Source organism: Nyctibius grandis, chromosome 1, assembly GCF_013368605.1.
Source record: "Nyctibius grandis isolate bNycGra1 chromosome 1, bNycGra1.pri, whole genome shotgun sequence".
Classification (NCBI taxonomy): Eukaryota; Metazoa; Chordata; class Aves; order Nyctibiiformes; family Nyctibiidae; genus Nyctibius; species Nyctibius grandis.
Genome location: NC_090658.1, coordinates 8,965,863 through 8,993,724, shown reverse-complemented (window position 1 = coordinate 8,993,724; position 27,862 = coordinate 8,965,863). Strand labels below are relative to the sequence as shown.

General features: G+C 42.3%; 1 protein-coding gene and 1 long non-coding RNA gene across 2 annotated transcripts; both read left to right on the top strand.

The window, feature by feature from the left end:
• Positions 1 to 1,711: 1,711 nt before the first annotated feature.
• On the top strand, positions 1,712 to 2,936 carry LOC137665309 (uncharacterized). Its single transcript, XR_011048479.1, has 3 exons — positions 1,712 to 1,781; positions 1,939 to 2,062; positions 2,849 to 2,936. It is a non-coding gene; the product is annotated as an uncharacterized lncRNA (long non-coding RNA).
• Positions 2,937 to 3,070: 134 nt separating this feature from the next.
• On the top strand, positions 3,071 to 27,645 carry PLEK (pleckstrin). The gene is made up of 11 exons (XM_068403796.1): positions 3,071 to 3,244; positions 5,519 to 5,680; positions 5,780 to 6,104; positions 9,783 to 9,938; positions 15,584 to 15,765; positions 17,022 to 17,113; positions 17,871 to 18,055; positions 19,747 to 19,851; positions 21,544 to 21,627; positions 22,818 to 22,887; positions 24,143 to 27,645. Exons 3-11 carry the CDS (start codon positions 6,057 to 6,059, stop codon positions 24,280 to 24,282), a joined length of 1,062 nt encoding a protein of 353 aa, XP_068259897.1. The 5' UTR covers positions 3,071 to 3,244; positions 5,519 to 5,680; positions 5,780 to 6,056; the 3' UTR covers positions 24,283 to 27,645.
• The last annotated feature ends 217 nt before the right edge of the window (positions 27,646 to 27,862 follow it).

Here is a 27,862-nt window from a genome sequence, read left to right as displayed (position 1 = left end):
TGAGTTTTGTACCTAATCAAAGAGCAGTTGCATCTAATCAAGTAGTAAGTTGCAGGAGCAACTCATCCCACAGTGGGGGCCAACATTTGATCACGAATCATACACTGAATTCCATCAATTTTTTTGCAAAGACCTTTGCTGTCTTTAAAGGTCCTCAAAAGCAGTCTACCAAAAGTTAGGTAAAACGAATCCCTCCAACCATTGTCAAGGTCAACAATGAATGGTCTTGAAAATATCTTGAAAGTTATCAGGCAATCAAGTGATATGCACAGGTTTTCAGATAAGGAAGCAGCTGCTATGTATAGACACGTATCTCATAACAGTATGGCTCCACAAAACAAGACTACACGTGCATTTTTCCCTATCTTTTTTGCTCATTGCAAGAGAATTTTCATTTTTTGTTATACTCTGCTGAAACTGCTGCACTTTGTGGCTTGTTGAAAGTTTTGCTTGCAGCAATTCCCACTTCTGTAAGTTTAAATGTAATTCAGTATGAAATCACAGAGGCCTTATGCATGGGGAATCTGATAGTGTCACTTAAAGTGGTGTGTGAAGAATAATGGCCAGTGCCAGGGATCAGTTTTACTCACCTCATGGGCCAGACATATCATGTTGTAGTAAATTGTGTGTAGCAGAAGACATTGATTGCAATTAGCTTCCCAAATACATGAGAGGTCAGATCTATAACGAGGTTTTTTCCCCGTATTATTTCTGCCTGAGTGATCATCTTTCTCTGGACACAGCTCAGTCTGTGACTTTATTCCAGATAACTATGGCAGAAAGTGGCAAACATGAGGGAGAACTAAAAAAGCATCATGTTATGGAATACGTATGCATAGGCTGAGTAATTGTTTTACCATGTGAAAGTGAAACATGGTAAGAGTAGAACATTTATGAAGCAGGAATTGTAAATGTAGGCATTGCCTTTCTTTTTATTGATCTGATAACTTCCCATGCATTAGTGCATTTGCTTATCTGATCCTACCAGATGCTCTTTATCAGTGTAGATCCAGGGGTTGCCTTTGCTAAGTCTCTCTGGGAGGTTAGTGTTGCTGCTGCCCACCTTAATGGTGCTGACCAGCCTCACCTGGGGCCTCCACCCACACCTCTGCCCACGGGCCCTATTTCAGCTCAGCCCTGGGCCTTCAGTCCCTTCCTGAGTTATGCTTAGGAATGTTGGTCTCTAGCTCTGCTACAGACCTATCCAGCCATAGATGCTGTTGATCTTGACCTGCAGGCTGAATACCTGGCTTGACCTCAGCCCGTCCCCGTGGAGGTGACTGATGCTATGGGCTGCTCCCTCACTGAGGATGGTGGGATGGGCCCTGGCTAGAGAAACCCATGCCCTTGCAGTCCCCGTTGGGGTTTTTCTATGGGTCCCAGCCCCTAGGCTGCTGCATGGTTACCTGATGTTAGTTGCTTAATATTCTGTAGGGAGCAAAATACCTGCAGGAAGAAGGAGGCAGTGTGGTTTTGCCAGGAGCACAGAGCAAATGTGCTGACCTTTACAAGATTCAAAGCTAAATAGATCATCACAGACTTAGGTCAAGGTCCCATTTCTCCTAAGCCACAGCAGTAATTTACTTCCAGGAACGAGAGAGATAAATTTGTGTCCATTCCTCCATTCTCTACACCTACATTTGAGGGCTGGGGGTTGGAATCTTTAATGTCTTTGTAAAATGCAAACTGCTTCTTTTTTGGTTTTTTTTTCAGTCCTTCAAATCTATCTTTTGTTCCCCTGGCATCTAAGTCTTCCCAGCCTGTTGTCTGGAGTCAGCAAGGTACGTTAAGCTAATTCCCTTCCCTTGGAGCAGGAACATTGCAGCATTCCCCTGGGCCTCAGGGAACCCCTTAGTGCTTTTGAAGGGAATGGTGAGCTCCCTCAAGTGAGCTGCAGCCAGCACGCTCAGCTATTGCCATCTCTCTTTTTCTTCACAGAACTAGGAAAGTCTTCTCACACTGCAGCTTCATCCTCCAAGACCTCTCTCTTGTGTGTCGGCCTTCCCTGCTGCAGCTACATCACCTGCATGTATCACTGATGGGGAACTACTGTAGGGGAGAGGTGAGTAAGTCACAGGTGAGATTAGATGCATTCAGTGAAAAGTCAGAGCTAATACGCAGACAAGCCATGGCCTATGCTTTGTGCTGGTCCAATTTGTGTAGAAAGCATTCTGGAGAAATCCATTTGGTCTCTCGACTGCATCCTCTCAGTATGATCTCTCTATGCACAATAATACATCAACTGTATAAGCTTTTCAGTATAACCATTTGTGCAGGCCTTCCCACTTAAAGCTAGTGCACTAATCCTGCCGCATAGCTCCGTGATAATTAAATATATAAAATGTGTCTTGAGGCCAGAACAAGGCAGTTCGTTTATGACTGCTAACCCACAGCATTTAGATACCAAGGTGACGTGGACAATACCTATAATTGTCTTTTCATGCTTGCACCTCTTGGATTACTTCCTTAACACAGTGCTAAATTTGGAAACGTTCTGCGTTTGGGTTTCTTTTTGAGAAGTGGATGCCACAATCTTTCATTTGCTAAAAATAGCCATATGTGTGATTCCATATGGAGTGAATTGTGCTGAGACGTGCACCTGCCAGCTCTCAGTTTAATACTGTAATTCTTTTGAGTCCTCTGCCTCTGCGCAGAAGTGAGAAAGGGTTTTACTGAACTATAAGCTGGACTGAGTCTTTATCACCTTTGCAAACCACTTGTGTATATTATTTTTCCTGTGTAGACAATAATGTTGAACATATAGCATTTGATTTAATTTCCCCTGGAAACGTAGCTTGATTTGCTAAAGAGATGGATATTTATGGATAACTCACATGCTCTGTTACAGATGGAGTGGGCTTATGGCATTTACAATGCAGCAAACGTGTTTGAAGAACAGCCTTGCAAGGGCTAGTAGAGAGAGCAGTGACGCCGATGTAACCAGCTGAGAAGCCGCCTGTCTTCCATGCAGCTGACACATTTATTTGCGAAGATATAGTTCCAATTTTCCGTGTAAACGCCCATCAGTCTTTCAGCTAGATCCCTTGCTCGGATAAAGTAGCAGGAAAATCCCAGAATTTTCTGAGGAAATACAGCAGCAAGATCTCCTGTACAAGAACAGATCACTCAACAGTAAACTGAGCTAAGATACTCAGCTCTGTTGCAGATTGTGCTATTGTGACAAATGTTGCTAATCCAGCATCACACACCTTTACCTACTTCGGACAGAAATGGGGAGAACAGGGTAAATTATTGCAGGTTTCCACAATGCAGCTTACTTTTCCTTTCTGGCAGACAAAGCTCTATCCTCCCCTCTGTGGAGAGCTAGAAGAAATACAGCACTTCTCTCTCTTATGGCCAGTGCAGCCCTTTAGGAATGGCTGCAAAAAGACGACATGCCATCAGCAGTCCAGGCTGTCCCTCACGCCTGCCGTGGCCACTGTATGGTTAAGAACCATTTTGCTTCACATGAATGATTTAGCTGATAGCACATTTCTGCCTGGGGGAAGATGAAGTGCTGATTCCCCTGTGGTGATGTGTGATAAATGAAACCAAACCTAAGTGTTAAAAGAAAAGGATTGTTCCAGACACATCAGGCAGAAGGGCAAAAGGAATAGCTGAGCTTTGAAGATAAAATAGAAATGATATAGGGAAAAGAAGTGTTATAAAAGTAGTTCCTTCCAGCTAATATTGGATGGAGATAATTTTATGCTTTGACACTGAGTTGATTAAGTAGCTAATGGTAAATTCTGAGTTCGTTGGCTTGGTGCCACTGTGTATAGAATTGCATTTCACACCTCCAAGGGCTTTTCATTCAGGTAAATAAGAAGCTGAGCTTTTGTGAAATTGTGGAGTCAGCATCCTTTTCTGTTCACCTTAACCCACTTTTTAGTATAAGGTCATATAGATGCTCTATTGAAGAGGATCTGTCCCTGGACATTTCATATCATCAATTTATTGTGCAGGGCCCTGTCATCCTGACTCAGCACAAACACTGAACCAGCAGGAACAGGCGAGCAGGAAAACCTGTGGAAAGGCTGCCTGCAGGGAGGAAAATGCTGGCAGATTCTTTTGTCTTTGTTCCCCATAAGCCCTTCTAGCTGGGGAAGGGGTTTCCTTTCCTCAGGTTTGAGGGGCAGCAAGGTAGAGGCAGAAGGAAGAGCTAACTGTGAGCCAGTTCTTGATCCCTAATGCTCACCCCAGGCTCTGTGGCATTATGGCCTCAAGGCAGCTAATAAAGGAATAGTTTGGCTTCTAGCCATACAGTGAAAGGCATTTAATTTGAGTTGTCATTGTCTATGACCTGTATTTTTGGGTTATCCAATCAGAGAAAAAAAAAAAGTGTACCTTTTCCCAAAGATGGAACCACTGGAGTGAAAGGGAAGAAAAGGAAATAGTTTACCTTCTTAAAGCAAAAGGAATTACTGACCAAAAAAGACATTATACAGGAGGAGTCAACAAGCTCCTGAGTCCATCAAGCATCATTTTAAGGCTTATGGGAAATGAAGGGAGCCTTCACAGAAATATAACTCAGAAAATCAGTTAGATCATCTCAACTCTGGAATGCACCTTCAATTCATTCCAGGCCCTGGGACTGGGAGGCAGATTCTTTACTGTGAATGTGACACAAAGGTTTTTGATCACTTTTTAGTGATAAATTTTTACTTTTAGCTCAGTTTTCGAAGAGCGTGAAGCTTTTATTAGCTATGTGTGAGTTTCTGTCTCTCTAATAATTTTAGAATCTGTTGGCTGATGTCAAGTACACTTGACAGCCAGAGAATTGGAAAGCATGTTTTGAATTTTGGATTTGCAAACTGCCAAATGGATGATTGGCTTGGTCAGCAACTAGGGCCTCTAACAGCAATCAGATCACAATAGCATGGTTTGCATGAGCAAAGGAACAACGTACTGGGACTCTGTAGGTTCTAGAAACAAAACCCAAACAACCTAATAATACATAAAATCATCACTGTGATACTCTATCACAGACCTTGTCAAACTTCTGTATACTTCTGAGTAAAGGATGAGACAGACAGAGGGTTAAATGGAGAGCAGGAATTTCTGCCTGAGGAAAAAGTCCCTGTTTGGGGATCTTTACAAGTGGCACAGGTGACAGATGGAGTAACCCTGGGCTCAACCCTTATGTGAATGGGCTCAGCTGTAAAAGTGATTTGGAGTCTTGTGCATGGGAGAATATTTTGCTCCTGGCAATGCAGCAGCCTCCTTATTGCCTCCCATATACCACCATCCTTCCTTCTGTGTGGGGAAGAGGGATTGTGACGCTGGTATATATCAACTTTTGGAAAGTTATGGTTTTGCCTTATCTTCTACCAAATACAGCCAAATAAGCTCTGCAGCAAGTAAAAGATGCTCATAGAAAGTGACATTCTGTGGTGCTTTATGTAATGCACTGGTCTAATCCATTTATGCCTATTTGACAGCTAACTGTTTTGGGAGGCCTCAGCATCAAACTCCAAAACCTGATCAAGTCTGATAACCAAATTTATTTTATCAGCAGAGGGCGCATCGTCATTAACCAAGGGAGGGCCCTCCAGCTCGCTGCCAGAGCCCTGCGCTCACCCACTGGGAGTCAGACTTCAAAGATGGGATGAAGTGACAGAACCGGTGAGCTGGAAACCTGTCTCTGAGATCCTTTTGGCATGCACCAAGCAGCAACACGGTATGCCACCCTGTTTGTTGTTTTGCTAGAGTTCATGTATTCACAGAGTGGGTCTGATTTCTTGGGACTGGGCACTAAAATGCTTACTTAATTTTGCAGGACTCTGTCATCAAGGCTGGCCGTATTTGATACAGTTGAGTGGTTTGTCAGGCTTTTGCCTGTTCTGCCAGAGGCAAACTATAAATACACACGTGCTTCTGTGTTTCCCTATCTCTCACTCTGTAAGAGGAAATGGGCTTGTTTTCACGTGATTAGTGGGCAGAGGAACTTGTGAAAGTGACACAGCTGTACCGTAAAAACGCCAGCCCACAGACTTTGCTGCCAGAGGAACTTAACTGCCAGCCCTGACAGACCCGAGGGCAGGATTGCCTGAGACATGGAGCGAGAACCGATGCGCATAAGGGAGGGCTACTTGGTTAAGAAGGTAAGTGGTCAGTTTTGGACTGATGGAGGAGGAAGCTAACTGTGAACAGGTTGGGGAGGTGTAGGGAAACATACTTTGGTTTCAGTTATTAACAAAACGATCATTTTTTTCCAAAAAGAAAGCCAAATAAACAGAATTCCTTGAGTAGTAAACCAATGTGGTGTTAGTGATTATAGAGGTATTTGCTAGCAGTTATATCTTGTCAGAATACTGCACAAGACATTTTGCACATATATCAGGTGTACCTTTGGATCAGAAAATTTGTATTTTTATTAAGTAACCTAATGCCCTTAGTGGAAGCTTGGCAAAACAGGTAACAGCTTGAAATGGCCACAGCCTACTCAATGGCACTTAATCACTGAGTTAAATATCAAGGAAACATAGTGAGATTAAAGAGGTCAGATCACCTTGGCCTAGAGACAGTGTGTGGGGACATGGGCACTTCCCTTCTTTGGGAAGGCACTCACTGCTCCACAGCAACCTCTGCTCTGGAGTCTTTTGTGGTAGAGTCTGTAAGATGAGGCCTTGACTTTCATTTAAATCCTTAGTGAGTTCAGTCTGGCTTAAAGCAGCCTAACTAAACAGTGTCAGTCCTGGAGGAAGAGAGGAGCTCTCTCCTGTGGTATCTCTGCTCATCAAAACAAGAATTTCACTAATTAGAACAGCTGGCTGGAGGGATCTCTAATCTGGGACCAGTGTTGTGAAGAGGCCACTCCTCAGTCTTATTTCCACTGACACTGAAAGGAAGTTCATAAATTAATCATAAAGCTGCAGTGATGCTGTCAGGAGGAAGGAGAGCGCCAAATTTGTGCTGTGCAGATTGCAGATCTCTAGTTCCAGTGGCCTGATACGTAGAGCAAGTGGCTCATGATCTATATTCCTCCATGACAGGGGAAGTGGCTGGAAACTTTGACACTGGGACAATGTATGCCTGGCTGGGTATGCCAGAGAAAAGATGCATACAGATGTGCCGGTGTCAGTCCCTCACATTCCTGTGGGTGCTGGGTCCCCAAGAAGTCTCTCTGTGCAGGTACTACTAAAGTTGCTGCTGGGTGCTGTTGAAATGGCAACAGGGAAGTGAAAATTGTGCCCATCTCCTAGAACAGCTTCATAGCTGGCTCCTGGCTCTGTCCTTACAGAAATGAGCTTATACTGGTGGTGAGGAACAACAGTGTGCTAGAGAAAGGGCTGGAGGGCAAAAGGAGCAGAAGATACAGATCAGATGGGTACCAGCTGTTTGATACATCAGTGAGGCTGCTGTGAATTCCACAACCAGAGCTTCCAGCAAGGCCAACATGCTCCTGATTAACCTGACTTGCTAATCATGTACTCCTCTCCTTTATGCCTGTATAGTGAAACCAAGGATTTGACCTCCCAAAGGAGCCATCCATGAAGCCACAGCTCTCTTTGCAGAGAGTGGATGCCCTTTGTCACTGACTTTCTCCTCTTCATATTTACATTAGGCTCAGGAACACTGCTGTGCTTGGGGGTCAGTGCTTTAGCTGGGACAGTGTGACCTCCAATAAACATGGGTTCAGACTTAAGTGTTGATTTAGGTCAGCTTAAACCTCTGTTTGTCTATTTTGGGGGACCTTGTGTCATCTTCTGAGCATAATAAACAGCCAATTTTCTAATCTTGTAGTGCTGCAGATGTTATAAAAAGAAGTTGTTGTACCAAAGGGAAGTTGCATGTTTTTTTAAAGTGGCTAACGATTTCAGAGAGCAATTCAAGGAACACTCGTCTGTAGAGTCTTTGGAGTAGGTGTGATGATTTCGTTTTTAGTCCAGGAAAATCAAATCCAGCATCCTGCTTGCTTGTCTTTCATGAGATGTTTTAGATGAGAACCATGTGACCATGTTTGGGTTTGCTGATGGTGTGGCTCTGAGGCTGCCAGTCTTAACACTGCACCGTGGTGTCTTCCATTGGCAGAGCATGGCAGAGTCTGGTGTTTAGGAAGTACTGGACTTGTCTGTTTACAAGCAGAAGTATTGTCACCTGTAGTAAACCCACAAACAAAAGGAGATTGCAATAGTTCTTTTCTTGGCTCATCATCTTAATTGATTTCTTAGCAGAAAATCAACCAGTGGGTCAAACTGGGGCCTCAAAAAATGGTAAATTCTTATGGCTTATTAAAATAATAATAAAAAAAAGAATCAAAAGAAACCAGCAGTCAACCCATGTGTGGTACCCAGATGAGACTCTTTTTGTAGTTCCCTGTTTATCTGGGTTTCCAGAGAACCCCCAGGGCAGTGACTTTCCTTTGGAAGGCAGCATTCATTTGTGGGCACCACCTGCTTCCAGGGAGGGCTGCAGAGGCTGGAAGCAGGTCTTGCTCTTAATAAGATCTCAGCTGACAGTTTTCCCTCCCCAGCCTGTAATTGAACATAAGGTCTGATTCAGAGTGCAAAAAGCCTTTTTTGGAAGGTAGGGCAGCAAAAAAGGATGTGACAGACAAAGGATTCATTTGGGGAATAATAAAAAAACCTCAGCATGTTTCTATCCTATTCACTTCTGCAGAAATACAAAATGCAAATGTAACTAACTCTGCCCAGCTCTAAAGTTTAACAAATCAAACCAAGCCATTTGCACAGCACAATGGTGGCTGCCTTACTTCCATCTGCAGCTTTAGCACTGCTTGCCCACTATGGTCTGAGGAGGACAGGGATGCTCTGGATGGAGTTGTAGGAGGGGGAGGATAAATTTATGTCTCTCTCTGTAACAGAAAGAGGAAGGGAAGCTAATATTTTTGAAGGATAACCTCTGATTTGGGGCCCAGAAATGTTGGTTGTGCTTTGGTAACTCTTCAGAGGAACTGTTGGTATTCAGCATATCTAAATGTTCATTTGGCTGAGCAGTAAGTCACTTTGGTATCTGGGATTGTGACCAGTTTTGAAGCTGGTTGCAGGCAGGACCGGAGAGGTCATCTAGCTAGAGTGCAACAGTCTTAGTAATTCTAGCAGCTGATTGTGCTCAACACAGAGAAACAGGTCGTTCCTCTCTGAGTCCCTGAAAGTTCTGCTGTGTGTTTCACTATATGTAGGATCTGGCCCTGTCTTTATCTCTGTATTTCTTGTATCTAACAGCTGTGTTTCAGGTACAGGAAGTAAAAGCACTTCAATTCCTCACCACAGCAGTTGGAGATCTGCAGCCTCAGGCCCTTAAACTATTCATTACTCTTACAGTTTGTTCTTGAATGTCTAGAAATCCTCTGAGATGTGTGCTTTCTTATTAGACAGCCAAGCATCAACGACTGACTCTATTGTAGCATCAAGTCCTAAATGTAGCACAGGATGCCCAAGTTAATGAGACAGTCCTAATGTGCCAGTTCACATCCAGAAATTTTGAGGATTATTCATAATATTGCCGCTATGTCATCTTGAAGACAGTGGCTGGGACTAAGTGATACTGAAAAGAAACACCTGCTGGGGCAGGCAATGTGATTTTGGGAAAACTCTTGGCTGGGGTGACTACAAGGGGAAATTAATGATGGTCAGAAGAATAACAACGTTTTTTAACTGCATAGTAAGATGGGTGTGGTTGTGGTATGTTCCCCTCGAGACCCTAACTGCAGTTATCTTAGCATCAGTCAGTCACTCCCTGGAAGGTCATATCTTCAGTGGATAACATATGAAGAGTGATTTATTGAACAAAATATACACAGTGATTTATTGATGCAGGGCAGCATGTTTAATACCTGGAAGCCGATGTGGGTCGTGCTTTTAGAAGATGGAATTGAATTCTACAAGCGGAAGGCTGACAACAGCCCCAAAGGGATGGTCCCACTAAAAGGAAGCTCTATTAACAGCCCATGCCAAGATTTTGGCAAAAGAATGGTAAGTACTTTTTTTATAACAACGATTGACAGTGTACTTATACTCCTGGAGGCACTGAAGGGGCAAAAGGCTGGTGATTACATATTCCTTACACTCATCCTAGTGGCTACTCTCACTTGTCTTAGGAGGTCACAAGGAGGCTTGGACTTGTGTAGTATTTGAAAGGTGTGACTGCTCAGGAAAAATTCAGGCCACTTCAAGGGGAGCAATTCAGAAAGTGGGTTTTTTTGTTTTGTTTTGTTTTTAAATCTCTGAGTCTGTAAGAGAGCAGAGCTAATGCTATTGTTGTGAGGACACTTAGCTGAATGGCACAACTCCTGTATTAAATATAAATCTAGCTGCCACAGAATAAAGGTGTGGGAAACTACTTCATGAGCAGTGGAAGTATTTATTTATTGTCAGAGCAAAAACTGGCTTGCTCAGACAGGAAGGAGATAAATGCTGTGACACAAATGCCCAAGTAAAGCTGTAATTCCAAATCTTTTTATTACCATTTGGTAACTACCCAACCCCACACACTTCACACTCATGCAATCTGTATTAATCACCCACTGCATTGTTACTTGTAGGGTTTTCGCAAGTGACTAAGAGCCACATCTGTGCTCAGAGAGAGAAAAAAAACAAAACTAGTTCAAATGGTGTCTGTGCTTTTGGGATGTCTAAGGTCAAGGGTAGCAAGTGCACTGACTGAGGTCCCAGTTCCCAGTGAAACACAGAGATCACTATGTTCACAAATTTAGCGTCTTGTTTGACAGAAAATAAGATACAGGAAGATAAATGTACAAGCACAGATATTTTGTTACAGGGTTCCTGAAAAGTAGTTGTTGGTAAAACAGGATTTCTGGTATTAGCAAAGAATCGTATCTTTCGTCAGTCATTTATTATTTCAGTGACTCAGTTTCATCAAATAGACTTTATACCCCCAGGAATTCCTCTGACAAAGGGGTCCCCCAGAGTCTGGAAGATTATCCAATTACAGTTTAAAGAAATTTACTGCAAGGATGCCTGACTAAAGATAGAAGTCTCTGACAGCATTAGAAAAATAGAAAGTGCAAGAAGGTGCATGAGAGAGCAAGCTTCACTTTCTCATACGAGTAAGTGAGGAGAATTGTACCTGTCCTTAGGTTTTGTGGTAAGTGGAGTCAGGGTCCCTCATGTCAGGTTTAGACCTGCTGGCTTTCCTTTTTCCTTCCTTTCTTTTTTTCTTTCTTCTACTTCTTTGTTTTATTTTTTTCTTTTTTTTTTTTTCTTCTTTGTGCAGACCCCATATTTATATATAAAAAAAAAAGTTGATTCTTATGGAGTCTTTTTTAGGCTTATATCTGTTAAGAAAAAGGGGCTCTTAACTTGCAAGCTCTCTTTGAGGCAGTACAATAAAAGGATGGGGCAGAGAATAAAGATTGCTATCAATCCTGTGCTGAGTCAGAGAAGTTGTAGACAGCTGCTTCTCCTGGGAACAAAAGGTTTTAGAGAGCCCTTACCTTGGAAATCCCACCCAGAGCAAGATCAAGAGTACTGGGAGTTGTCCACAGAAGGAGACTGTATTATCATGTGTGGAAGGAGAATTGTGTGATCATGCATTCCCACCCCGTGCCCATCATAGGTTTTTTTGATCCCTGAGCTGGCAAGGGTGATTGCCCAACTGATTCAGAAGGATTTGAGACTGACTACTGGTCAAGCACATTTACTCTTCCTTATTGCTAACAGCTCCTACCTGAGCCACCCTTGGGCATGGCTGGGGAAACCTTACTGTTTAACCCCTGCAGCTTTGCATCTGACCTTCTGCTTCAACCACATGGCTGTGTGTCAGTGCATTGCCTGGGTGCCAGCTCAGAGCTCTTTGTTACACCACTTGGCTTTACATCATTTGCAAACCATGAATAATAAAGGTGAAGCATAATTACATCTAGGGACCAGAGCACAGGGCAGGAGCATTAAATAACTAAATAAAGGAACAGAAATTAAGTGTATCTGCACACATTTGGTTCTAATTCTGCTGATTTGAAATCATGTTCCTACATTATCTCAACAAGCCTCAGCACAACACTCCTTACTCTATACATGAGGTATAATTCCTGGAGAGAAGGGTACTATGTTCAAGACTGTCACAGATCCTACATTATAATGGTAGGAATTAAGTTTTTCTCACAAAGCATTCCTTTCCAAAGAGTTTAGTGGGTGTTTTTTTTTGTTTTGTTTAGTTTTAACTCCCACAGAGGCACTGACATCAGTCTTGGTCTATAGTAGTTGCTTGAAAATGTCAGTAACAGTAACACATTTAATAATAATGAAAAGATAATTCACCAGTGTATGTGCATTCTGCAAAATAGGCAGAGAGGTCTGAAGGATCTGATATCTGCTGAAGGCAGAGTGAGAGAGAGGCTCGCCTGCCCAAAGGGTTGCTTGAGCATGTACCAGTTTGCAGAAGATGTATGCATCTGTATCAAAGGTCTTTGAGGATTGTTCTTTTGACTGCAATGAGTTTTACATTATGCTTCATTTTACATTATGAGTTTACATAATGAGTTTTACATTATGTTTCATTTTAGTTGCTGGGGCCTTTTCTGAGGGAGAATAGAGAAAAAAGGAAGGATCTCAGACTGGGGGGTTGAGGCACCCAAAACACCTTTTCATAAGTAAGATCTGATGCAGAGTTTGCTGAAGTCAGTGGAAGCGATCCAGATGACTTCAGCAGGTGTTGGAGCAGATCCTCCTTACTGAGTTGGTGAGATTGTTCTGCAAGTCCATAGAACAATAGCCCTGGAGACATATTTTCTCTTAAAATTTGCGCTGTTCAAACAGTCAAAACTGCATCATGCTCATTCATATGAGCAACACCACCATCACTGGGATTGTTCTTACAAGTAGTTACTGCCCAATATGATTAAACCTGAATTCCTACATGTATTCCTTGAAAACGTAGTATCTTGATTTTTGTATCTTACATTTTACAACTTTACTATACCGCTGAATCCAATGCCTCTGCATTCCATCCTGCCTTCTCACTGCTTACATGCCAAAACATACAGTTCTTCCTCTTACAGGAATTATTCTGGTTCATAGTGGTTTGCATACATTTACTTCATATGGCTAGAAATGAAAGTGTATTTTTAGGACAGGAGTTCTGTGGGGTAAAAAGTGAATAAATTCTCATTAGGTTAGTTTTAAATCCAGTCTCACTTACTTGAGCCCAGTTTGAAGCAGGGACTGTTGAGCCATGAGTAGACTTTTATATTCATCTGATTAGATTTCAGCTTTTTGAATCAGCTTGTGTATCTGCATCAGGGCCTAGCTTGAAACCTCAGGGCATATCATAAACACGCTTTACTAAATCAATTGCAAAAAGAAAATGCTGAGGGGAAAGGAAACAATCTTGGATTTGTTAAACAGAGATACAGGCTGTTCCGAAGAGGCTGCAACTGCATATTTTGAGATTTTATTTCAAAATGCATTCTCTACTGTTTGTTATTCTTGATCTGAAGTTTGATGATTGCTTAATGTGGTGTTAATTCTGCTACACTTGTGCTTTCTCTGTTTTCCCTGTGGCTTTCCTTTGGATAGCTTTATCATGTATGGTTGCTCATAGTCAGATTCATTTGTCCTAATTTAAACTATCTAAAATGTTGGTGTTTAGTTCAGTCTAATTGTGTAATTTTCTCAAAAGCACAAACAGATATGCATCATCAGAGGGAGACTTGGTCACTTCCAGGACTGGAAACTCAACTCTTCACTGGTTTCAGTGGAAGCCTGGATGTCTAGCTTGGTGGTCTAGCTTTCTAAAAGCTAAAGTTGAGAGAGAGCTTTCCCAGTCTCCTCTGTGTGCTGGAAATGAAAACTCTTCTTTAGCATTTCACTGTACAGAATCACAGAATCAACCAGGTTGGAAGAGACCTCAGGGATCATCGAGTCCAACCGTTGCCCTTACACCACCCTGTCAACTAGACCATGGCACTAAGTGCCATGTCCAGTCTTTTCTTAAACACATCCAGAGATGGTGACTCCACCACCTCCCTGGGCAGCCCATTCCAATGTCTAATAACCCTTTCTGGAAAGAAATTCTTCCTGATGTCCAACCTGAACCTCCCCTGGCGAAGCTTGAGGCTGTGTCCTCTTGTCCTATTGCTAGTTGCCCGGGAGAAGAGGCCAACTCTCACTTCACTACAACCTCCCTTCAGGTAGTTGTAGACGGCAATAAGGTCACCTCTGAGCCTCCTCTTCTCCAGGCTAAACAACCCCAGCTCCCTCAGCCGTTCCTCTCAGCTCTTCAGCTTTGAGAATGCTGGTTTGTCCTTTGGTAAAAGCTTGCTTTAATGCTTTGATATTTCATTCTGTTAATCTGGTGTGTTAGTATGACTCTTGGATATTGGGATTTGGAGAGATCTGTCTGTTTGCTTTTCACACGCACCGTACATTGATTTTCAGGATGTAGCTCGTTACTGCATAATAGAAAAGGTGGGTGTTGCTGGAAATATGAACAGTGTCAGATAAGAAAGGGTTACTTTTCTGTCTGAAGTGGATTTTTGAGGACCCAATGCTTTGTAAGTTTGAAGTCTGTCTTCCATGAAAGTCAGCGAGACTTCTGCATGATTTCAGGGTGTCAGAATTTTTCCCATTGGCAACAAGCTGGAAGAGGCGTATTAGGGTTGTTCAGAAATGTGCCGTTTACAAACGCAGGCTTCAGTAGGCTCATTCAGTGTGTTGATTTCGTTGCTGTAGGTTCACCACTCTCTACTCTTTGATGATAATCTCTACTTTACTTGCCTTCATAAAGCCATGCTGTTTGCTTGCTGATTAGCCTGTCATTTTTAGATGCCTGCTGAGTCAGAAGCTGTTGTATTTATTCTAATACAACTACAGAATAAATTACAGTTCCATTTATGGGGAACTATATTTTAGAGGAAGTGGAAACCCTTTTGACTGAGTAATTAGATCCAGATTTTCCACCTAAAAGATCACTGGATGAAAACGAGATCAAACAGTGTGAACTTGTGGGGTTTTTTTTCAGGTTGGTGTTATTTTTTTCTGCTTAGAACTACCTTTACTAGATCTTTTCTTATTTTTGGGAAATAGTCTTTCCATTGTTGCTAGTGTGGTTACAATGGGTAGTGATCACAAGGTGTAGCCAAGGGTTGGATATATCATCTCCCAATCCAGCCCTTAAAGGTTTGCTAGGCTGCAAACTTGTTCAGCTACTCTCCAATGTGACTGTGACCTTTTCTTCCCTTGTGAATCAGCAGCTGAGCAACATGATGCGGGTTTTTTTTTCCTCCTTCAGGCTGACCACATCTCTATAAACATTAAGACGAATTTACACCCACTGTGAGGTGGCAGGGGCTGGGCGCTTCAGCCTTTCAGCTGTGTTGGAACTTCCCAGCAAAAGTTAAAATCAGCAGCTCTATCAGTGCCACTCACCTTGGCTGTACTGACAATGTCAGGGTTGCTCACAGGGAAATAAAAAAAGGAGTCAGTTACCTTCACTGCCTGTTCGTGTTTTTCTTCAGAGTTTTTTTAGTTTAACTGTGGCTCTAAGGCACTTTCCGTAGTCCCTTAGCACAGGTAGGCTATTGTTGTGGTGGTACTAGGCTGATCATGTCCAACTGGCTACACCAAAGTAACTTTTAAATAAACTTCATTTATCATTCCAGTTTGTCTTCAAGCTCACTGCGGCCAAGCAACAGGACCACTTTTTTCAAGCCGCCTACCTGGAGGAGAGAGATGCCTGGGTACGGGATATCAAGAAAGCAATTCATTGCATAGATGGAGGCCAAAGGTTTGCCAGAAAATCCACAAGAAAGTCTATCAGACTGCCTGAAACGATCAACCTGAGGTTTGTTCTTATAGCTGTGCTCCCCCATTTACTTCCTTCCACAAGCAGTGTGCCAGATACGTAACCTCAGTCTGGAAGAGCTATGAGCATGTCTGTCCATGCTACCTCTATGGTTTCACTCAGAGTCCTTTCTGCATGTCTAACAGTTTCAGAGCGTACAATGTGGCAGAAATGAGCTAGCAATCAGAACTGGGAGGATAATTTTTAATACATCATCTTTTACCAAACATGCTTATTTATCAAAGAATTTTACTGATAAGGAGATTTCTGAGTACACTGCAGTGCAAAAGGGAGACCCCAGCCAAAGCGTGATTCTTCCAGGAGAGGCATTTTTATATGATATATAATGTATTGTAAAAATATTTTAAACCTTTTGTTTGGTCTTCAGAGAAACGCTGGTGTTAACCTAGTTTTTGAATCATGAGGGGAGAGTGGTGCCTGCCAGAGAACTTGGAACTGGCAGAGGAAGAAGAAGAGATAAAGGGCACACACAGGAAGCCATCTGTTTGTCAGTTCTTTAAAATATTAAGGACAACTTAGTTTTTGCCTCTGAGCAGTAAATACCAAGATACAAATGAGTCTGCAGTGCTCCTTACAAGACAGTAAAACTGCACAGCGCCAATATCCAACTAAATCTGACTTCACAGGCTTCAGCAGAGGATCACCCTGACTAACAGGCCAAAGGACTCAGCCTGTGACATTTAATATTTGTCCTTCTTGTCCTTCCAGAGCTCAAAGGAATTAGAGTTCTGTGGAAATGAAAAGCAAGTGGGAGGAAGGAAGTCACACCAGGGTTCACTGAGGTTACTTAGGGCCTCTGAGAGCATGCAGGCTTTGGAGATGTCACAGTGACAGGTTTTGTACTCAGCCAAGGACCTTTGGGGGAACACAGCACAAAGCAGTGAGCTCCCCTATTAGCACTGACGCTGTGAGGCCTTGTGAAGGTGCCTCAGCAGTGGGTGTTCCTCTGTTCACACTACAGTCACCACAAGTTGTTCCATTCTCAAAATATGGGGGTGTGGTGAGCTGTTTGTGCACTCCCTGCTCTGCTCCTGCAGCTGTGACAGTGATGCAGTGAGGCCTCCAGGCTTTGCAAAGTAAATTTTTCAGGAGATTAAACGAGGCCATGCTACAGCTCTGCAGAGAACTATATGCCAGCAAAACATGAAGACCCTGTGAATGACAATGATATTATTGTATGAACTGGCTAAAGCTTTTTATTTGCTAATGGTTTCTGGGGTTCTTTTTATGCACAGTGCTTTGTACCTCTCAATGAAAGATCCTGAAAAGGGAATAAAGGAGTTGAAGCTGGAAAAAGATAAAAAAGTGTTCAATCACTGCTTTACAGGTAAGGAGCTCTTGTCCCTCTTTTTCATACAATAAAGGGAGCACAGGGCCAAGAGGCTAAAGATAGATAAAACAGCTCTAAGCTCTGTAGAGCCCAGAGAAGTTTGAGAAGAAAACCTGGCAGATGTTTTCCTGACCAACACAGGAGGTGCTCAAAGGATGAAGATTGAAAAAGTGTTCAGTTATAGCCATGGTAAGCAAGAGAGGAGGAAGAAATTTAACCAGTGCCAGCAGGATTGAAGTAGATCTTTGTAGAAGGTTGCATGAAACACTTAACTCCAGAAGAATTATTTCTTTCTGAATTTTTCATCAACAAACTGTGTCACATTGTATTTCCCATCCTGCTCCAAGTCAAATCTGTGGGTGCTAGAGTCAAAAGTTACCCTGTTTTGACAGCACTATGTCAGTAACATAGCAACCTGGAAGACTGCCTTCTCCAGGCTTGGCTGTCCTTCATAATTCCCCAGTCCCTGTCCCTGAGGCTTCCCAGCTCAGCCCTCCATCCTCTCCCAGCTCTCTTCTCTCTCAGGTACAGTGTTCCAGAGTCACACTGGCCCCTACCATCAGTCGGATCGACTGTACCTCATTGGATGACCCAGGCACCTTTCCAGATTAGCTCTCTGCATTGTCACTAGGAACATCTCTCAGGAGACTGAGATGAGATGAGTAGATGGAGTAGGCTTGTTGCCTGTGTATTTTTAGGCTGCTTTGTGTCTGTCTTTGTTTGTGGCTGATATTATTTGTTTCTTTGTAACCAGGCACCTCTGTGATTGACTGGCTGGTGTCTAGCAACTCCATCCGAAATCGCAAAGAAGGTCTCATGCTTGCCTCTTCCCTCTTGAGTGAAGGCTACCTGCAGCCTGCAGGGGATACATCCAAGGCTGCTGCTGAGGGGCTGTCAGACACCCCCTTCTTAGATCTCAGCGATGCCTACTATTACTTTGTGAGTATTGTATTCTGTTTTTTTTTTAATTGTCCCAGACTTGCTGATGCTCTGCTTTTCTCAGGCTTCTTGTTGGGTTTCTTAAGTCCTGGAGGAAGGTTTGTACAGAAATGGAGAGATCCATAATAATTTTCTTTCCCTACATGATACTCAGAATGAACTGGCTCACTTTAATATTAGTAAGCAGGACATTTTTTTTTTTCTGGCACCCTTCTAAGTGTGAACTGAGTGCTGAGATCAAGCTGGGTTCTTTTTAACTTAGACTTTGTTCCTGGTAATTTCATCAGCGACCAGAATTTAGCCATCAGTTCCCCTGATGATTCAGTGGAAGGGAAGAGAGTAATTCATTATCATGGGGCTTCTCAAAATGGCAAAAGCTACAAACCTGTTTTTGCACAGAGCCATCAAATCTGACTCAGCGCGTGTGTGTGCGCACACACACACACACAGCTTGCCTGTGAGCAGAGACGCAAAAGTTTTTAATATCCACCAATAACACCTGTCCTGAGTAGCTTACCCAACCTTTTCAATTTATTGCTTCATATTCTGTAGATAGATTTGAAGACCTTGCAATATCCCAATCACAGTCAAATACTGTTTTAAAGATGTTTGGCTTATGAACTTATGCTAACAAAAAAGTATGCCTTCTGTCGAGTAAAATGCTTAAATATTACAATTCTGTTTATATTTACCACATAGAATCACTTGACTTCAGCAAAATGAACCTCCCATTACATCATTTGTTCTACTAGAATATGTCTGTAGCAGGGAGACTTTACCTGTGCAGCAATGGAAGCAGAGACACTGCTGGTGAAGGCAGCCTTGTGGCCATCACAGTTCCTGGCTACCTGAGACACTTCTCCTAGCAGCCCATGTGCGCTCTGCTTGCGTTCAGCTTGTTTCTAGTTTCATTCAATACCAATGTGGTGTGAGGAGGCCACAAGTATACAAGCAGGCAGCACAGGCGTTTACTCTTAAGCCATACGTATGATTACCTACATTTACCTCATTTGAACAGTGTAAGTTTCAGTAAGTAGCATCACAATTTATCTGGTGTGGAATGGATGTGATGCGTGGATCCTGAGACAGCCTGTGCTTGGTGCACACATCACAACATCACAGCTATAGAAAACTGCAAATTTCAAGAACTAGGAGCAGTTCTTGTTGTTAGAGAAGACAGCCTAGATGGAGCATTTCTTCTTCATCACAACCAAATTCAAAATGGTTGTGATGGATGGAGGAAGAGCAAGGGTGTGTCAGGTGCAGGAATGGCCAGCCTGGAGTGTATTGGCTGTGCTGGCATTGCTTTGAATGAACTTCTGTCTATGCATTTAAAAAGCTGTGACATCATGGGATTGAGGCAGCCTGTCCATCACGGAGGAAATGTGACACCAAGAATTATAGAGAATGGAGGGAGTGACGTATACACAGATGCTCCAGCTCTCTTCAAATGCCCTGAGACCCATTGGTGTATTCCTACCTCACACTGAAATGCAACTTGGACAGCAACTTGGACCAACAACTTCTTGGACAGCTCCTCAACTTCACTAGGAGATTTTTCCAGTAAAAGGGTTTATTTTTTGGGTGGCAAAAAACAGCGTGGAGTGAGGCCAAAGAGAAGCCAGATTTGTACATGTACATGAACATGCAGCAGCTGTGTAACTTCTGAATTTTCTCTTGTGGTCATGCAGCCAGACAGTGGGTTTTTCTGCGAGGGAAATTCTAGTGATGATGATGTGGTCCTGAAAGAAGAATTCAGAGGCATAGTAGTCAAACAAGGATGTTTGCTGAAACAGGTCAGTATTGCACGGTTCCATCCTGTCACTGGGATGATGTTGCACGGATACAAGATGACTCTTACACCTAAAAGCTTTAGAGAAGAGAGAAACTAGCCTATGCCATCTCCACGCTTGACAGGTTTCATCTCTGTCCCTCTTGCCTTTGTGCAAAGAATGCTTGCTGTAGCATGGCAGGAGCGCTTTTGCGCAGCGTTGCAAGGTTTATTGCTCTTACTATGAAATTAGCCAGCTTATAGTTTTGATTAGGAAAGAGTGCTAAAGCAGGAGATGTGACAAATCATTGGTACGATGCAGAACTGAACTCGGGTAAAAAGGCTGCAATCCAGTGTCCCTCTGGACACACAACTGGATTCAGTTGCCAGTTTTCACAGGCTTTTTCAGCATACGTGAGCAAAGGAGTCCTTTCAGTCACATTTGATCCTGTCCTATCTGTAAGACAGAAGATAACTGTATACCTTCCTTTCCAGCAAAACTTTAAGCAATACAGTGAACATCATGGTTAGATCCTTACTTTCTGAGGCCATTGCAAGGAGATATTAGTGAACTGAAGGACAGACTAAGATTCTTCAATGAATACAATAGTTCAGTTGGAAGGGACCTACAACAATCATCTAGTCCAACTGCCTTACCGCTTCAGGGCTGACCAAAGTTAAAGCATGTTATTAAGGGCGTTGTCCAAATGCCTCTTAAACACTGACAGGCTTGGGGCATCAACCACCTCTCTAGGAAGCCTGTTCTGGTGTTTGACCACCTTCTCGGTAAAGAAATGTTTCCTAATATCAAGTCTGAACCTCCACTGTTAAAATGTTCCTTGGGAGCCTAAGAACTTTTTGGTGGTACCCACTTGTATTTCTCTTGCTCAATCAGATTACTCAAAAGCAATGGAAGAAATCAGATACACATGTTTCTGCTAACTTTTACCCTGTCATGTTCATGTCTGCCTAGTTAGTAAGAGCTTCCTTGTAAACAGCGTAGCTAATTGAGAAACTAATATTTTGAAATGCTGAAAGAAAGTGATTCATGAGAGTCTTCCACCAGTGTTAGCCTGGATTTGGTCACCCTCAGTAAGTTGTGGATCATTGCTTGGAAGTGTCACTGCTTCTGCTGAGAATGCCTGTTTCCAAGACTGAAATGATGGGTGGGGAAAATGTAGATCTGCTGAAAGCAATGAGGCATCTACATCCATGTCAGAAGGTGGTGTTATTTCTGCTTGAGCTGCTCAGTCATGAACCCTCTCCAGGTGCTTGAGCCAGATAAGCCTTTTCTGTTGTTGTTGTTGCCTTTGCAGGGAGTGAAGAACCTTCAGCTCATTCTTGCCAATAGTTCAAGGTACCTTCCTGCAAGACATTTTGCAGCGATGTTTTCTGGCAAGCATTTAAGCTCAGTTCTCACAGACCTCATGTGAACATCATAGCTACCAGACTATGAGATGTGTTTAGGGGAACCTCCGATGTCGAAGCTGTTCTACTTTGTACAAAAAATTAAAAACAGTGTGATAGCCCAGTTGTTGTGTAAAACAGTGGGATGTAGAAAGCCCAGATTCAAGTCCTACTCCAGTTTATATTTCCTGTCTGAAATATTAATCTTTTTCCCTTTTGTATTTGGCTGTTCTTTCATGAGTAGGTGAGATGACTGTAAGCATTTGCAGGCAAAGCAGTTCACGACATTGCTGTTTTTGAATTTTCCTAGGGACATCGGAGGAAGAACTGGAAAGTGAGAAAGTTTGTTTTAAGAGACGACCCTGCATACCTTCACTACTATGATCCTGCTGGAGTAAGAGACATTTAGTTTATTTCTCTGTTTGTTTTAAAGCCAATGTCTTGTAGAAATATCTGAATGGAGTATTTGCATGGGAATGTGTGATAGGGAAGACCAAACAAGACAGCGGGGCTGTTTGTGCTCACACGGCCTAGCCATCCTCTGGAAAAGCAGAGTGAAGGATGGTTTCTGGGGCTGCCAAATCAGGGTTGCAAGGGCCACCCAGACCTGGGAACAGGTAACACTGAACTGTGCTCTCACCTCTTATCTGTGATTAATTAGAATTAATGTGTGCTCTCACTTGATTAAAATGAAGTAGGTCATAAGCTCAAATGAACATAATACAGCCATTTTGCACTTTATAATTGAGGTATTTTCTGTGTCAAGCTGAGACATGGCGTCCCATTTCTTGTGTAATTCTAACGGGCCAAACCCTGCCCTATGAAAGGAAGGGGCATTGCCATGAGCAAAACCTGCCCTCCAAAAGCTGGCATTCAGGTAGATTCAGCCTACAGGTTTTATTTCGTCCTGCATTGCTGCAGGAGCAGTGCCACTGAGGGTTACAGGTGCTTTATGCTGTGCCTGTCCCCCTTGGCAGAGGCAGCTTAGACACACCAGAGAATGAACACTGAGGAGTTGCTGACCTCTCTATTCCCAGCTTGCCTTTCCCGCTCCTGGCATGCCCTCACAAAGGGCTGAGGTATGTCAGCTTATAGGGATTGCTTCTTTGAAACTTATGCCAACAAAAATGCATCTTCACCCATTTTTTGACTATCACAGTCCTGAAGTATACAAGAGGCCAAACTGTAAATAAGGGTATAGCTGATCTTGCTGCTTGGTAAGAATACTTCTAAGATCTACTTTTTTTCTACCTAATCTTTTTTTCTAGTCACTGTCACATCAAAAGAAAAGTTATAGTTGACACAAGGCTTATATTCTTCTTGTACCTTTGCTCAGGACATGCTAAATATTCTGTAGATCCTGAATTCCAAATCCCAAAAGGGATTTCCTATTTATTTGCAGGTCTTCCCCCTACCATACCCCCCACCCTCCATGTCATACACAGACTGAGGATCCCCTGGTTTCCCAAGTGACATACTAAATCAGCAAATGTTTTTGTTTCCATTCTGGAGTTGTAGCCAGATATTAACATGTGAACAGTTTCAGAAGTGTTGCATTTCATTTTGATTTCATGTCCTCACCAGGGAGAAGAACCACTAGGAGCAATTCACTTAAGAGGCTGCGTGGTGACAGCAGTGGAAGATATGCCAGACTGTAAGGAACAATATTGAATGAGCTGTGTAATAAGTTTTTGGTACATTCTTTCAATCTGCCTGAAATCACAAGTGGTTTTTTACTCAAAAGCAATCTATGTGCAATGATTCTTGTAGTAACTAGGCTCTCTGTTGCTGTCTTAATTACTGGAGAAGGATACTGTGGTAAACATGGCAACAGGGAATCTTGTGTTTTGTCAGTTGTTTAGAGAAGACTTGTCAAAAGGATGATGCCATCCCAATGTTAGAATAACTGGCCTTAGACAAAATAAGCTGAGTTTGCTCCTTTTAGTTGATAAATTTGGGATAGAAGCTTTATATTAGAAATGGTTATGCCAACAAATTATTACTGTTCACATTCTGTTCCCTCCCAAAACTAGAAATTGTGGGAACAGCAATGGTTAAGCATTGCTGCAAGGACCAAGAAACACTCATTCCGTGCATTCTTCTCTCCACGGGAGAGGCAGACTATCATATGCAGCAAGAAAGTCTGTTGGCCTCTCAGCACCTGTGTAGGCTGTGCTGGCAGGTATGAAAAGAACCAGACATTCTGGATGTGACATGAACTTCAACATCCAGGGAGACCTCATAGCAGCCTTCCAGTATCTGAAGGGGGCCTACAGGAAAGCAGGAGAGGGGCTTTTTACAAGGACAAGTAGTGACAGGATGAGGGGGAATGGTTTTAAACTGAAAGAGGGTAGATTTAGATTAGATATTAGGAAGAAATTCTTTACTGTGAGGGTGGTGAGACACTGGAACAGGTTGCCCAGAGAAGTTGTGGCTGCCCCCACCCTGGCAGTGTTTAAGGCCAGGTTGGATGGGGCTTTGAGCAACCTGGTCTAGAGGAAAGGTGTCCCTGCCTGTGGCAGGGGGGTTGGAACTAGATGATCTTTAAGGTCCCTTCCAACCCAAACCATTCTATGATTCTATGTTTCTATGATTCTATGATCTTGTTTTTGTAGCTGGCAAGGCACAGGAGGGTTTGGGAGATATGACCTGTCTGCAGGATTGCAGGTCCTTCTATAACGAGATCAATTAACCAGAGACTCTCAAAGGCAAAATGTGCAGAATTCATGGGTTGTTTCTCCAAGAGAGCGACCTATCTCATGGACCCAGTCTTGCAGTCTGTTTGTGAAGGCCTGATCAGGCACAGCTGTAAAAAGAAAGGAAATCCCCTTACAGTGTGTAAAGGAAGAAACATTGTAAATACAAGACTTTATTCTCTCATAGCTAACTTCCTTATTTCTTCTCTGTAGCCAAGAAGTATGATGTTGGCAACATCCTCTTTGAAATCATCACAGCAAATGAAATCCACTATTACTTGCAAGCAGCCTCATCCGCAGAACGTACAGAGTGGATCAAAGCAATTCAGGCAGTTGCTAGGACTGGAAAATGAAGACGATCTGCCAGCGAGAAGACATACAACTGAAACTAGTTACTCAAAATGAAACAGGAATTTTAGCATTTCACCGAGAGAAAGTAGTATCATCCAGAAAGGCATCCTAAGGCTTGTGGGTTGGGGATGAGGGCAGGTAGTAAGTTTCAGTTCTATAGTGGGCACTAACAAACTAACATTTTTCCACTTGTGTTATAGTAATATTTTACTAAATTATAGCACAGAACATGCCATATTAGTGTGTGTTGCTTAGAGTAATCAGTCTGCCTTGGGAAGGTTGTACCTTACAGCTTTCCCTGCTGCCACAGCTGATAGTGAGAATTTCACCATTAAAAGGGGACAAAGCCATGTCACTGACTGTAAGTGAGGAACTCAACTAGTCACCTACCACTCAGCCTGTCTTGTGTTTCAGTATCTTCAGATATTTCAAAGGCTTCCCAAGACAAACTTTACACTTTCTTCTTTACCAGATCTTTTTACTGCTTGTTCACCTATACAAGTAATGCCATAGATTTAAGGAAAGAAATCAACTCACTTGGAAACCTGATCCACTCCTTTATAATCCTTCAGTGTTAAGGAAGGGAAGAATGCAGACAACTATGGAAACACCATGCAGAAAGCAAGTACAACTCAATGACAGCGGTATGAGGAAAAGTCTCTTCCCACAGTATTTCAAACACGAAGCAATCTCAGTTCAACTTCTTCATCACCTGATTTTGACCTTTGCTAAATTGCTCCACAAGAATCTGCTGTAGGACCATTGTTTCCCTTCATTTAGGTCTCCAAAGCAGTTGCTAGGGTGTCACGTACTGCTGATTTGACCTGTCTTTGAATTAAGAATCTTACAGAAGAAGGGAAAGGATCCATGGGTTACTTCAACTAGTGATTGAAGTGGTTTTGTCTAGGTTTTTATTTTTCTTTTTTAACCTCCAGTAACACACTCAGTCCTTTGTTCTATGCCTTAGTAATAGAAGAGAAACCTTATGCTTGCTGTAACTGAAATAAACATTATTATTCGACAGGGTCAGTTTACCTGATCAATCCTTATATTTCTGTCTGACTGTATGTATCAAACTTCTAAGTCTTAAACTTGAAGCAGGAGTGGAAAGTCAAGTTAATGTCAGATTCTGCATGTAGACTGTTCCTGATGCAGACTGATGTTTCTGAGTACAAGTAAACTTCAAAACTTTTAAAACTCTGTTTGTAGATCTAATATGGTGCCTTATCCTTAAGAATTCTTATTCAGATCTCTTCAGTCTAAAAATAAATCTGGAGCTAAAGCTTCTCTTCAATTCTGCTTAATTATACCTGTATCTAAGCTAATGAGCCTGAAGGTCTTTGCCTTAGTATTGCTTATCACAAAGAAAACACAGCCTTGCAGGGGCAGCGGGCTGGCAGACACTGCATTGTCATGTCCATTTTAAGACATCCAGAGGAAATTGGCTTCTGGCAGGCGTTTCCTGTATCTCACACAAGTTGACAGGGTCGGTGAAGCCTGGTCTGTCATTCTGAGGAAGGAAGACTCATGGCAAAAAGATGAGGCTGTTTGCTCAGCCTGCTTTCTTGATAATTGCTTTGTGGTTACTGCTTATTTTTGCTTTCAGAGCTCACTAACCCAAAAATACCCTATGGCACAGGAAAATAGAAAAAACCTACACATCCAAACAGCAGAAACTTGCCCAACTTAGCAAAGGAGGGTTGCAACTGCCAACTTTTAATAAAACTAAAAAGTTTTACCAGTCTTTGACCTTGTAATTTTTCCCTGTGCCCAGTCAAGGGTACAGCTGGCCACCTGTGAATGGTGTTTTCTCTGGTAGATGATGCTAGTCAGGGTATTTGTGGAAGAGCTCTGGTGTTTGTACTAGACTATATCAATAGGGTCTCTAACCTGGGAGTGATTCCAAACGGTTCTTCCTTTTAGTCAGGTTCTCACACATTTCTTGACATCAGTAATTAGCTCCACGTTCCAAGCTGAATGTGTGCTTGTCCATTTTCAGACAAGGCCTGACAAGAAAAACAATACATTTCTGCAGGGCCCAGCCTTTTTTTTTTTTAGGATTAGGGATCACAGACCTTTCTGATAAGCTCTTCACAAGGGGACCAAGGTTATTATGGGGCTAGTTTTCAAAGACATTTGGTTTCCTAACTCATGGCAGTGCTTTTGAAAATCAGAGTAGGTACCTGAATGCCACCAGCAGTCTGACCTTAGGAATTGTGCATGATATGATGACAATTGTCACAACCCTTGAACTGAGTCAGTAAAGTTGCTAAGGAGAGAGCCACTGGAGTTGAGATAAGGTGGCGAGGACTACTGTAATAGATGTCTGTATATGGGAAAAAAAAAGAAGGGCAGTTTTAAATCACTACAATTTCTAGAGATACTAAACAGATCTTGTCCAAAGGAATTCAGTATTAAACTGCAACTACAAGTCTATCATAGATTATGAGGCCAGCCTAGTTACTCAGAAGGTATGGAACGGAAGAGACATGTATCCTGTATACTACCACAAGATAAGAGAGGGCAGGCCTAGTGCAAGGAACTGCTAATTGAAAGAGGAAAAATAGAAGAGCAGACCTTCATGTGCCATGCTTCCTCCATCTGTTTTCACCCTCTAACTATTTAAATCACACTTCTATGCACTCAGCAATTACTACATCAACATCAGTTCTTTTTTTTACTTATAACGTGAATTAGCCTTTTTTTCATAGACTAAAGGACAGCAAAACAAACCATTGTGGATAAGGACTATATTTATAATCTTCAATTACTCTAAGACTTGTATGATATAATCTACTATAAAGATCCTCTTAGGTTTGTGTTTGATCTTGCACTGGGCAGTTTTCCCTCCCCTGGAACTCTGACTGAACGCTTATTGCAGTCAGGTTTTCAGGAATGTTTATTAACCATGCTCCCATAAAAACACCCATGTAGACATGGAGCTCCTTCTTCCACAGTTTAAAAGAAAACAGGACAAAGCAAACCACATGTATGCATTGAAAAAATAACATCCATGTGGACTGCAACAGCCTAACAAGGTTTCAGCCACAGGTGTTACTTTTTCTCATAATCCAATACACCCCCAATCCAATACTAGATGGAGGTAGTTCTATCTTAATGCATTTCTAGCAATGGTTTCCAAGAGCTGTTTACTTTCCCTGTGCTGCAGCTTTCTTCTCAAGGGTAAGGTTAGTAGTATTTTGTTGCTACATGTAATTATTTTGGTGCTGTTCTTTGTAGTGGGCTGTCTTTGCTTTTTATTTGAAAGAGTAGTTAACGTAAAGTGTTAAAGGTCTACTGAAAACATGTTTTTAATAGAACAGTTTATTGAGGAATCTTTAATCAAAGTTTGTTCATAAAGAGGAAGAAACTAGTTAAGGCCTCTGGGGTATGATCTAGTGTGTACTGTTAAATCTCTCTTTTAGACAAAGTTTTTATTTGCATTTGTTCTTGTAATATTACAGATAATTCTTCAGTGCAGTAGTACTGCTTCTGTCTTTGTCTTAGAGTTCACTTTATTACAAATGTTAAACACCAAGTATTTAATTTTTTCCCCCCTAATTTGTTCTCAAATACTTCAGA

Bases quoted from the DNA above. Each gene is read 5' to 3' on its own strand.
- PLEK (XM_068403796.1), top strand. From the start codon at position 6,057: ATGGAGCGAGAACCGATGCGCATAAGGGAGGGCTACTTGGTTAAGAAG. The intron at 9,939-15,583 runs GTAAGTACTTTT...TTATCATTCCAG, and splicing joins AAGATTTTGGCAAAAGAATG to TTTGTCTTCAAGCTCACTGC. The intron at 17,114-17,870 runs GTAAGGAGCTCT...CTTTGTAACCAG, and splicing joins GTTCAATCACTGCTTTACAG to GCACCTCTGTGATTGACTGG.